At 48.0% G+C, this 12,861-nt stretch overlaps 1 protein-coding gene across 2 annotated transcripts in view; it reads right to left on the bottom strand.

Moving 5' to 3' along the window:
* THAP4 (THAP domain containing 4) overlaps nucleotides 1-12,861 on the bottom strand; it is a 39,856-nt gene that overhangs the window by 26,485 nt on the left and 510 nt on the right. The window contains exons 1-2 of one of the 2 annotated variants that reach the window (XM_032857723.1): nucleotides 12,626-12,814; nucleotides 9,970-11,138 (exon numbers count right to left, since the gene is read on the bottom strand). In XM_032857723.1, the coding sequence (XP_032713614.1) occupies nucleotides 9,970-10,810 (841 nt within the window). In that variant the 5' untranslated portion in view covers nucleotides 10,811-11,138; nucleotides 12,626-12,814. Of the gene's footprint in view, nucleotides 1-9,969; nucleotides 11,139-12,625; nucleotides 12,815-12,861 lie in introns of those variants that run through there. The other variant, XM_032857722.1, reaches the window with a different exon arrangement.

A 12,861-nucleotide genomic window follows, 5' to 3' on the forward strand; every position in this document is an offset into this window, starting at 1 on the left:
ACAATAAATACCAAAAAACCTACACCTACCGAAAAAAAAAAAAAAAGCTAAACAGGTCTTTCGCTTGAGGTATCAGGTTGGCCTGTTTGGCAGTTGGGTCATGTCTAACCTTTCAAATTCAAACTGTCCAAAACCAAAGATGGAGAGTCTTGAAAGAAGCCAGAGGAAATAGTTCTCACCCATAGAACAAAATGGGTAAGAATCACAGTGGGTGGGTCATGTAAGCAAACAAGAGTAGAATTCTATATCCAGTGAGACAGCCCTTCAAACACAAAACCATAGGCTAACTGAGTGGAATTAAAAAGGAACTTTAAATTAAAAACAAGGGGCACCTGGGTGGCTCAGTGGGTTAAGCCTCTGCCTTCGGCTCAGGTTATGGTCCCAGGGTCCTGGGATCGAGCCCCGCATCGGGCTCTCTGCTCAGCAGGGAGTCTGCTTCCCTCTCTCTCTCTCTCTGCCTGCCTCTCTGCCTACTTGTGATCTCTCTGTCAAATAAATAAATAAAATCTTAAAAAAAATTTGTTAAATTAAAAACAAAAATTAAAAAAAAAGAGAGAAGAAAATAAACTGCCCTTCAAAAGCAAAGAAGAACTGAAGACTTTTTCAAACAAAAACAGAGGGAATTACATGCCCTGTAAGAATTATTAGAGGTTCTTCAGGGAGGAGGAGGAGGAGCACGTAGGACAGAAACCTGAATCTGCAGACAGGGGAGAGCTCTGGAGAAGGAATATGTGAAGGTGAAATAAAATTCTTCCTCTTTCTTCTTCTATTTAAAAAAGATTTATTTATTTATTTGGGAGGGGAGAGTAGGGGCGGGAGCAGGGGAACAGAGTCTGAAGCAGACTCTGCCCCAAGTGGAACCCAAGGCAGGCCTCTATCCCAGGACCCTGAAACCACGACCTGAGCTGAAACTGAGTCGGGACACCCAACCAGCTGCACCTGGCAGGTGCCCCCTCTTACTCTTAACTGATGCAACAGATAAATGTTTGTTCAGATTAATGATAGTGTGATTACAGCACACGGACAAAGCAAATGAATGACATCAATTTTACGAGGGATGAGAGGGAGAAACTGGCGTGGACCTGGAAGAGCTGAAAATGACTCCACGGTACCCATGAACAAAGTTCCCGCAAGAAGTAAAACCCACCTGCTAAGGAAGGGGTCATCACGCGCAATGTTCAGTCAAAACCAGAGAAAGCAGAGAAGGAGGGCAGAGACACAGAAGAAGCCAACAGAAAGTTGTTACGGCCAGGAGAGGTACTAGTCCAAGCTGAAGCAGGAACCACTTTAATGTGAGTGGTCCAAGTACACCAGTGAAAAGATGGAGACTGTCAGAGTAGACTGAAGAAAAAGACCAACTATATATCATCTAGAAGAAACCCACTTCAAATATAAAAACAGATCAAAAGTACAGAGACAGAGAAATATCTGTCATACTAGCACAAATCAAGAGAGAGCTGGACAAGCTGTATTAACTTCAGACAAAGCAGACATTGGGACAAGAAAGATTATCAGTAGTAACAAGGATCGTAATGTAATTAATAACCAAGGTGTCAATGCTCCAAGAAGACGAGGGTCCCTGATGCCTGCGTACAGGAGACAAAGACTGACAGAACTGTAACAAGAACAGACAAATCCACTGTACGGCTGGAAACTTCAACACTCCTCTGTCAGGAACTGGCAGATCCAGCAGCAGAAAATCAGGAAGGACTTGAACTCAACTGCATCATCTATCACCAGTCTATGAGCTGCTGTGATAGGTAACTTCTGTGTCCATTTGAAGGGGCTAAGAGATGCACTCAGAGCTGGTAAAACATTACTCCTGGGTGAGGGAGTTTCCAGAAGCATGTGAATTGGTGAATGGATTAGAGAAAAGACCCTCCCCTATGTGGGTGGGTACCCAAGGCCAGGAATAGAACAAAAGGGCAGAGGAAGGGTGAATTTGCTCTCTGGTTGAGCCGGGTGTCTTCTCAGTCCTAGGACATCAGCGCTCCCATCTTCAGACTCAGTCAGACTCAGATGCAGACTTATACCCCATCCACTTCCCCCGACAATGCTCAGGCCTTTCAACAGGGACTAAATTATGCCCCCAGCTTTTCTGGCAGCCCCCATCCTGCCATTCATAATCATGGGGGCCAATTCCTGTAATAAATATCCTATTCTCCATATGTGTGTATATATAGAGAGACACAGATATCTACATCTACATCCTCCATCCTACTGGTTCTGTTTGTCTGGAAAATCCTAACAACTACTGCATCCAACAGTAGACACATGTTCTTCTCAAGCTCACATGGAACATTTCACCAAAACCATAAAACATATCTTCCCAAATTTAACAGACTAGAAACCAAACAAAGTCTATCTGGGACCACAACAGAATTAAATTGGAAGTCAGTAACAGCAAGGTAGTCAAAAAAATCCCCAAACATTTGTAGATTAAATGAGATACTTCTAAATAATAGGTGGGTTGAGAAATAAAAAATTATTTGAACTAAACAGATTTAAAAATATACTTTATCAAATTTTGTGGGGTGTAGTAAAAGCAATGTTTAGAGGAAAATTTACAGCACTGAATGAGTATATTAGAAAAAATATCTAAAATCAACAATCTAAGTTTCCACCTTAGGAAAGTGCGAAGAGAAGAGCAATTAAGTTGAAAGCAAGCAGAAAAAAAAAAAATAAAATTAGAACAGGAACCAATAAAACTGAAAACAAAGACAAACAATAAAGTGAACATCAAAGATTTTTTAAAAGATCAGTAACATTGATAAACGTCAAGCCCAGTTAACTAAGAACAGAGAAACAGGACATAAAATACCAATATTATAAATAAAAAAGGGCCATCACTACTAATCTTGTGGACATTAGAGGGTCAGTCAGAGGGGAATACGAACAACTCTATGCCCACATATTTGATAACTTAGGTGAAATGGACCAATTCCTTGAAAGATATATACTACCAAAACTCACACAGAACTAATAATCTGAATTGGCCTATATCCCTCAAAGAAATTAAATAATCTTCCAAAACAAAAAGCACCAGGTCTAGATGGGCTTATCAATGAACTATACCAAAGAATTATGGAAGAAGTTCTACAATTCTCTACAATCTCTTGTAGAAGGTAGAAGCAGAGGGAATATTTCCTAACTCATTCTATGAAATGCACAGTATTGTAACACCAAAACCAGACAAAGACATTACAGGAAAGGAAACTACAAATATCTCTTATTAACACAGATGCAAAATCCTTAACAAGCATTCAGCAAATGGAGTCCAAAAAGGTAAGAAAGTGAATTATACACCATGACTGCGGGTTTATTCCAGATGTGCAAAGCTGGTTCAGCACTCTACAACCCATTAATGTAACTCTTCACACCAAAAGGCTAGAAGGTAAACCACATAATGACAGCAGTAGATGCAGACAGACTGTTCGACAAAATCCAGTACCCATTCTTGATAAAAACTCTTGATAAACTAGGAATAAAAGGGAACTTCCTAATAAAGAATATCATCGATAAAGCCTTATAGCTAACATCATACTCAATGGTGAGAAACTCAAAAGCTCTCCTGCTAAGATCAGCACCACTCAGAGTCAACAATGTGCTGGAAAAATCCTACTTGATGTAATAAAAAAGGAAATAAAAGGTTACAGGTTGGGACAGAAAAAATAAAACCATCTTTGTATCCAGATGACATGACTATCAATGTAGAAAACCCCAGAGAATTGAGAAAAAACTCCTGGAATTAATAAGCAATGGCAGCAATGGTGCAGAATACAAGGTTAACATATAGTTGTTCTCTCAGACACCTGCAAGAAACAACTGGAATATGAAACTCTGATGAAAATAAAAGATCAAAATAAATGGACGTATAGTCCACGTTGATGCACCAAAGGCTCAACACTGTTAAGATGTCAGTTCTTCCCACGTTGGTTTATAGAGTCAACACAATCCCAATGTCAAAATCCCAGCAGGCCATTTCCTGGAAATCAACCAGCTGATTCCCAAGTTTATATGGAGAGCCAGAAGACCCAGGACAGCCAACACAACACTCATGAAAAAGAATAAAGTTGAAATATACGGGATTGTGAGTTTTCCAAGACTTACCAAAAGCTACAAGCTAACCAAGACAGCATGATACTGACGAAACAGGAGCTACAGAGATCAGCACAATGGAGAGCCAGAAGGAGATCCACACTAATTCATGTACCTGATTTTTGACCAGGGAACGAAGGCAAGTTGATGGAGAAAAGGTAAGTCTTCTCGACAAATAGTGCTGGAACAACTAGACACCGACATAAATATAAGTCAGTGGAAACACATTCTAGGTTTATAGAAACTTGACATTGTTTAAGTGTTGCTACTAAGCAAAGTAATGTACAGATTCGATGCAATCTCTATCAAAATCCCAGTAACATTGTTTGTAGAAATAGAAAAACCCATTGTAAGATTCAGAAGGAATCTAAAGGGCCCTGGAACAGCTAAAACATTCCTGAAGAAGAACAAAACTAGAGCACTCCTACTTCCGGATTTCACAGCTCACTACAAAAGCTACGGTAATAAAAAGTGTGGTGTCAGCATAAAGATAGACATACGAAACGACGGAACAGAATACAGAGAGCTGGAAATAAACCCTTGAATATGTATGGTCAACTGATTTTTGACAACGGAGCCATGACCATTCAACAGAGAAAGGACAACGTTTTCAACACATGGTGCTGGGATAACTGGGGATCCTATGTAACACCATGTATAAACATTTACTCAAAACAGATCAAGAACCTCACTAAGACCTAGAACAATAAAACTCTTACAAGAAAACAGCACAAAAGCTTCACAGCCACAGACTTGGCAATGATTCCTCAGGCACCACACTAAGGGCACAGGGAATACAAGAAAAAAACAGACAAACTCGACTTCATGAAAATTTTAAAAATTTGTACATCAAAAGGTACTACCCACAGAATAAAAGGGTACCCCAGAGAATGGGAGAAATATTTACAGACCCGATTTCTGATCAGAGATTGATGTTTGCCGCAGAGAGAGAAGTCCTAAAACTCAGCAACGGGTAGAGGAAGAGCTCAACTCACAAAGGGACAATTGAGACTTTTCTCCAACGACACACAAATGGCCAATAATGCATGAGAATGCATTCACCATCACCAATAATTAGGGACACGCTCACCAGAACTGCAGTGGGACAGTGTGTCACACCTGTAAGAATGGCTGGGATCAAGAGGACAGGAAACAACTAGTGTCAGTGAGGACGCAGATGGAGCCTGTGCTCTGCTGGGGGGACGTTAAGACGGTGCAGTCGGCATGGAAAACAGCACGGGGTTCTCAAAGGAATTAAACAGAATCACCACAGGATCCGGCAAGTCCACTTCTGGGTATTTACTCAGAACCACAGACAGTAAGGTCTGGAAGAGGTCTGCTCATAGCAGCACTGCTCATGATGGCGAAGATGCGGATGCAGCCCACATCTGGTGCGAGATGAGTGGATGAGCACGATGTGGTCTGTTCACATGAAGGAATATGCGGATTGAGCCTTAAAAAGGAAGCAGATTCTGCAACACACCACAATGTAAGGACATTATGCTAAGTGCAATAAGCCAGTGACAAAAGGACAAACACAAGGATGGTTCCTCTTACACGAGCCACTCAGAGTCGCCACTCAGAGTCGTCAGGATCAAGCAAAGAAAGCAGAATAGTGACGCCAAGGGCTGCAGGGAAGGGAGAGGACAGTCACCGCTTCACAGGTATCAAGTTTCAGACTGACCGCAGTTACAGGATGGACAGTGGCGACAGCTGCACAACCATCTGAACGTACTTAATACCTCGGAGCTCGACACTGAAAAATGGTTATTACGATGGTAAATTCTTTATGTTCTGTATATTTTAACTCAATGTAAAAAAAAAAAAAGGGTAAAACAAAGAGCCATCGAGGCACAAAAAGACAGGAACCTTAAATATACACACATTGCTCAAGTGGAAGCAGACAATCTGAAAAAGCTGCCTGTCCACCCCACAGGGTCCATACAGGCCACGTATTCCACCTACAGGACATTCTGGAAAAGGCAAAACAACAGAAACACCAGAAAGACCAGTGGTGCCAGGGCTTAGAAGGGAGCACAGAGATTTTTAGGGTGATGGTAGATCCATGAGGGTACTGAGGTTCCCCTTGTATCACAGTCCAAGCACAAGACAGTGCACTTTGACCTGCACGAAGGACTTCAGTCACAGCCATGTATTGGGGCTGGCTCCCAACGTGCAGGGAGTGAACCTCTGGGCTACCAGGTGGGCCAGCACGGGTGGTCAGGCAGCTCGAACAGAAACCGCGGCAGGAGGGGTGGACGCCTCCCTGCAACACCCCGTGAGAAGGCCAGTCAGCACCAGCTTTCTGGAGGCCAAACCTCTGTACCTAGAACCTGCAGGCCCCGGCCAAGCTGCCCTGTTGCACAGAATCTGTCCAAAGACAACGGATCGGCTACAAATAAAGGGCTGAATAAACACGTGGACGGCTCCTTCGACATAAAATCCCTAAAAAGTTTCCTTCACTGACCACAAATTCATGACAGCACTGGGCACCACTAAGACAGAAGACACTTTGAGTCAGGAGTCCAGACAGCCCCCAGAGGCCATGCCCAGGAAGCCACTCGCCCTCCTCACCCCTCCCACTGCCACTCCCCAACACCTCTTGCATCTTGCACCCCCACCCCCAGCGACCAGCCCCACCCTCCAGGGAGCATTGGGGCAGAGGTGCAAGTACACCCCCTCCACCAACCCCCTCCCCAGGCAACTTTGGGAGCCCCAGCACACTCCTTTTGGCTCTTAGGACTCCACCTCTCCATCCCACCCACCAGCAGCACAGCTGCTTACTCGTCTCCACCTCGCAGATAAAAATTGCCCCTGGAGCCATGTTCCCCTTGTTCCCCTTCGGTTACTGTACAGGGTCCAATCCTTCCTGGCTAAACCTCTTCACCAAAGTGCCTCACCCCTGCCCCCCCCTTCACCAGCCCTGGACCGGGCAGGATTCCCACTGCTCCCAACTAGAAAGTGATCACCAGTGACCCCATGTGGCTGAGGCCAGCAGTCTTTTCTCCATTCTGATCAGAGCTGGATCCAACCCCGCTGAGCAGCCCTCATTTCCTCTCCAGGCTGCCATGACCCCACATTCCCTCTTTCACTCTCTCCTCCTGGGCCCTCTCCTGCCACCCCTTCACAAATATGTCCTGCTCCTAAGCTGGGCCCTGGCCCCGTCTCCAGCTATAGCTTCTCCAGGAAACTTCATTCTGTCCCATGGCTTTAAATGCCCGACCTCATCCTGACACTGCAAACACAACGAAACTTCAAGAGGACAGGTGCGGGCGTGGGGCATCAGCACCTAAGGAGCATCTCAAACTCAATCCTCTCAAAGTTTTACTGTGCTAGGAGTTCCAAAAATACCATTAGATACTCCCCGAGAAGAAACATTTGGATACAATAAATGGTGATGAGCTAAGTAACTATCAGATGTGTCCTTACGTCTCATTCCAGCTGATATGGGGAAGCTGGGACTGGGGAACCAAGATCCCACACAGGCCCTGCCAGCAGAATGCAGGGGAGGAGGTGGGGGAGGGGAGCACAGCAGCTAGTCAGGGTCAGCTCCAATGGTTACAGAGATGAGCCTCAGTGATCCTTGGTAAAACCTGACACCCACTAGAAGAGCAGAAAAACCCAACAAATTAAAAAAATAAAACCGCAGGCACAGATTCCAAACAAACAATAATCCCAGGTAAATGGATTCAAAGGCTCTATAAAAAACACAGACCCGCAGACCGAGTTAAAATACAGCTAACAAATAAAGGGCCATAAAGAAGTTTGCAAAATAAGGAGATAAAGAAGTAACACTTCAATGGGGACAAAAAAGGGGTGCTCCATGCTGATAATGGTCAAGAACACCTGGGCATCTATTGCAGGGCAGGGAGCTGGCCAGCAGACTCCATGCTCTCTGGCAGGGACCAAGGGACTCAGGAAGTCACGGCGCAGATCTGTGGATGTGCAAGCTGGACCCAGGCTCAGAGGCACAGAAAACAACATGACCAACTACTGGGGCTGATACATTTCTGCTCAAACCACAATGAACAGTCACAAAAACAGTCTGAGTCTCAACCAGCACAAAATCCCAAGAGTGAGCCCCCAAAGCAGCTACCTTTATGTGACCAAACCACTGGGCCTTAAAGCAATAAAGTTTACAAGTAATCACAAAAAAGGGAGGGGGGGCCACAGGTGAAACAGGTGAGGGGATGAGAACACACTTATCTTGATGAGCTCGGAGTCTAGTCTCCGGTTATTGAATCACTCTACTGTACACCTGAAACTAATACAACACTGCATGCTAATTATGCTGGAACTTAAAAAAGAATACGATTTTAAATAGAATATTTGAACCTGTCCCAAAAAAAACCCCTACAAAAATTAGCTCCCCTTCCCCAATGCATCCATCCACTTGAAAAACTTCCAAACCCTTCTAAATCACTCAGTTAAAAAAGGGAATAAAGACTGAACTGACTATTCAGAAACAAAAAGCAACGAGAGCAGCACGAGACAAATCCTCGTGGGGACCTGTGGGATGGAAGCAGCGAAACACCTTGGAGGGCAGGTATCAGGAAACACAAGCTTCACACACAGAAGCTAAGCGCGTCCCTCCGGGGGCCAGAACAACAGAGTTAAACCAGAAAGTAGAAAGAAGCGAGGATTAATGAAGTGGAAACAGCAATGCGGCCTTGCTCAATGGAGCGAAGGGTTAGCTGTTTGGAAAGTCCTGTGACCGCGTCAGACCTGGGGAAGTCTGACCAAGGAGAACAGAAAAAGGTACCAAAGTAGTATCCGCTATGAGAAACCATAAAAACAGCTTTAAATGCTAGCAGACAGTACCTCAGGGGTCCTCCGCTGCAGGGGTCCTTCCCCCAGCGTGATTACGGAAAAGCACAGGATGGGTCTCTTTTTTCGCTTTTGTTTTTGGTTGTGTTAAGGGTGGTTGCCCAGGGGTCCAGGAGGTCTTGAACAGCCTGTCACACTGACAGCCTCCCACCCCCGCCCCCGGAGTGTTCATTATGTCGGGGAAGACAAATAGTGATCCAGAGGAAGCGAACATAAGCAGGAAAACATCCTTCATGGACACACAGCAGGTAAAAGATACTATACTCAGAATGCAAAGAATATCTTAAAACCAATTTTTACAAGCACTAAGTAGTAAGAAAAAGAGCTGACACAGAGCCAATAAACACACAATGGATAGGTTAGATATGTATCCAACCCATCAGTATCAGTACAAAGACATGTATGGAAAAGCACAGAAAATAAGTCACACAGGAAACTTTAAAAAACACCAAAAGGTGGGAGGTGAGAAATGGCGACTCTCACCACTTCTTCGCCCATACATCCCTGTAGTAGTTTAAGTTCTAGAATGAATATATTCTACTGTAAGAGACATTTAAAATTTTAAGGTAATTATTACTGTTCAAAATGACGTAACTTCATGGATATTCACTAAAATACAAATAGAAAGAAACTCCCCGTGATTTTCAGACCCTCCCCCACTCTTCTAACAGCTGGCTGTGTCTACATTCTGCAATGGGACGCTGACCGGGCTGGCGCCGGGGTGAGCGTGAGGCATGGAGTGGAAGCGGCCTTGCCCCTGTTCCCGTGGGAGACCGCGCAGCGAGGGGCTCTCCCGGCGGCCACGGAACGCCTCCCCTCTCACGGGCCAAACCCTCACGGCTCCAGATGCCCCTCAAGCGCCCCGGAGTGAAGGAAGCTTCCAACCGGGGCTCCCCCTCTACCAAGTGCAGTGACCAGCGGAGCCCCCTCCCAAGGCAGCCGGGCGCTTGCAACACGCAGGAGTGCTCAGGGACCGTGGGCCACGCAGCCCGAAACCCGTCCCCACGACCAGGCAGTGCAGGCGCGTGAGGCTCTGGTACTGACCGCGGCTGAAGGGCAGCAGGCTGCTCAGGTAGGGGAAGCTCACTCTCCGCAGCTCGTCCAGCTTCTCCTGCAGCTTGCGCACCTGGCTGTCGGAGCGGCTGACCCTCTGGCGCAGGCTCTTCAGCTCGCCGTTCTTCTTCTCCACCTGCTCCCGCAGGCAGCACACCTGGCTCTTGTTCTGTCGGGAGGAGAAGCAGTAGGAGTGCAGCGAGTCGATGAGCTTGCAGGCGCCTGATGCTGACAGGATGACCTCGTTGATGGACATAGGGCTGGCGTCGCTGTGCTCGCTCTGGACGGCCTCTGCCGCTGGCTTCGGGGTCACGTCTGTCGGGGGGGCAGAGGGGCTCTGGGAGGGCTTCTGAGGCGTCACGGTGAGTGATGAGCTCGGGGGGCTCTGGGCCAAGCCCTTGTCGGGCCCTAAGCTGCTCCCGCTGCAGCCAGGCTCCACGTCTCTCTTCAGCCTCTTTCGGTCAACAGGCTCTCGGGGCACAGACGCCCTCTCTCGAGTGTGCTTGGAGGAGAAACTGTAAGAATGCAGTGAGCCAATAAACTTGCAGGCCCCAGACCCTGGAGGGGTAAAGTCATCCACGGAAATGCCGCTCTTATCCACCAGGCCGCCATCAGGGGCGGCGGCGGTGCTCTCACCACTGGCTTCCACGGCAGACGTGTCTGCCTCTCCCTGGCTGCCCGCCGCCGCTGCTGCGCTGGCCACACCATCGCCTAGAGCTCCTTCCGGGGCCTGCCACGTGCGCTCCTGACTGGCGGCATCCTGGGAGGCCCTGGGGGCAGTCTCACCCTGCAGTGCAACTTGCTTTGCCTTCCGGGACCCTGGCTTGGCCATTGGGTTTTCCCCTGAGGAAGACGATGAACCTGTAGCTCCTTTCCCGTCTGCCCCGCTTGCGTGTCCCCTCAGGCCCCCTGAGGACTTTCTGGTGACCTTTCTCCTTGTGCGCCCATGACCTCCAGTGCCCCTCTTCTTCTCGGGCAGGTGGAAGATGGAGGGCACCGCCGTGGGCTTGAGCAGGCGATGCTGATCCTCCAGCCTTTTGGAGAAGCTGTCTTTGGTGAAGTGTTCACTACAGAGGAAAGAATACTTAGTGGGGGTCCAGTTATCCCTCTGAACAGCTTTTAACCACTGGATCAAACGTTTTGAGTCCTTTAGGGGGAACCTGCAGGCAAAATGACAACAGAATTAGAAATAACTGCACGTCTCCTCCCAAATTTATCAACTATAAAGGCAAAACAAGTGTTTCTGTAAATACCCAATCTTGTATTGACTTCAGTCATTTAAAATGTTAGTAAAAATTTAAGGAACATCTACTTGGAAGTAAGCACGAGACTGAACGATGACAGGCTCACTGCCCACCCTTAAGGCACTTACAACTGGTAGGGCAGATAGAGGATGAAGGTAACCCCTCCCAGGCTGTGGTCAATGCCCGGTACGAGAGGTCACACAGGACAGCACCCAACAACAGGAAAGCCTTCAGGAAGCCCTGGAAATAGCTGCTAGAAACACACAGCTGAACAACCCTCCTGGTGTGCCTCAGATGCAGGCTGGGTGCTAAGGCAGGGGTGGTTGGTTCCCCTGCTCAGAAGCCAGGCCCGGTCCTGGGCCGCAGAGAGGGGAGCAAGGAAGCCAGAGCCTCTGTGACAGTGCTTGAGCCCAGCCTGAGCCATGACTCAAGCAGCTGAGCTAAGACGAGGTCAGACTCAAATGCTCTGGCCCCCCGTTCCTGCTACAGTCCCACTGCCAGGAGGAAAACTGCGTTTTGAAAAAGCAACCAGCTCCTGGAAAGTACTGAATAGGATACTTAGTAATCACTTCTTCTCAATAAAACAAGATCTCTATTTAGAAAACTGGAAGGAAACTCTATGCAGGGGTGGGGTGGTTAGTCTGGAGGGCTATCTGCTCCACCTGAGGTCTTCTAACCCACCTGTGGCCACTGTGGACCAGAACCAGGACCCAGACAGATACTAACTCGCCAGAAAGCTCTGTGCAACATGGCCTTCCACACTTCCCCAAGACCCCGATTCGCACATCCTTTGCCCCATGCCAGCAAAGACCATTGTGAATGCCAAGGGCAGCCTTCTGTGCAGTGCTATGCCTGGCTTTTGAAAGCAATATCAAAACTTTACCGGAAAAAGGCGCTGAAGGAAACTCAAGAAAGCACAGTGGCTGGCCTCCAAAACAATGTATTACCAGTTCCTTCGATAGATTGTAACAGCGTGAGAGAACAAACCACTGAGAATTTCTAATGAAGCTACAGGTAACATGCCAGTCGAGCCTCCAAAAGCTAACTCCCTGTAACCCACAACAGAAGTGCCCACGAGGAGGCTTTCCAGGCTCTACTCCTGAAGCCCTCAGGAAGGGAGCCGGGACAGAGAAAGCAGAGCCCTCTCCCTGCCTTGGCGTCTGAGCAAGAAGTGGCCCAGAGGGCCCGTGCACGCGTCCGGCTGAGGAGCCGGCCTCGCCCTGCCCCAGGCAGGATGTCCCAGGACGCCCCGCAGCGCGGCAGGGCCACTTCTCCCCGCGAAGGCGAGGACCCTGCTACAACCTGCGTTTGCTCAGCCACACTCCCGATGGCACAAATCAAGGCAAGCTCGCTCGCGATCAAAAGAGCACAAAAGTCACAGCAAATGTAAGAAGACAACTGACCCAAGAGCGTCTCCAGAATACACTGGAGACTGGTGGTACCAGCGCGAATCAATGGAGCGCAGGGTGGCCGCGGGGCTGGGGGGAGAGGGCGGTGGTGGTGGCCGTACGGTGGGCGCCGGGGGGGCCGAGGGATGGCCTCCGGGTGGTCTCCTAGTCGGCGTGGGGTGGGCGCCAGGTGTCGGAAGGATGAGGGGCGGGGGGGGCGGGGGGCCGCTAGGGGCAGCTGGGGGCCGCGA

This window comes from Lontra canadensis, unplaced genomic scaffold (genome assembly GCF_010015895.1).
Source record: "Lontra canadensis isolate GAN:19392208 unplaced genomic scaffold, GSC_riverotter_1.0 scaffold13, whole genome shotgun sequence".
Taxonomy (NCBI): Eukaryota; Metazoa; Chordata; class Mammalia; order Carnivora; family Mustelidae; genus Lontra; species Lontra canadensis.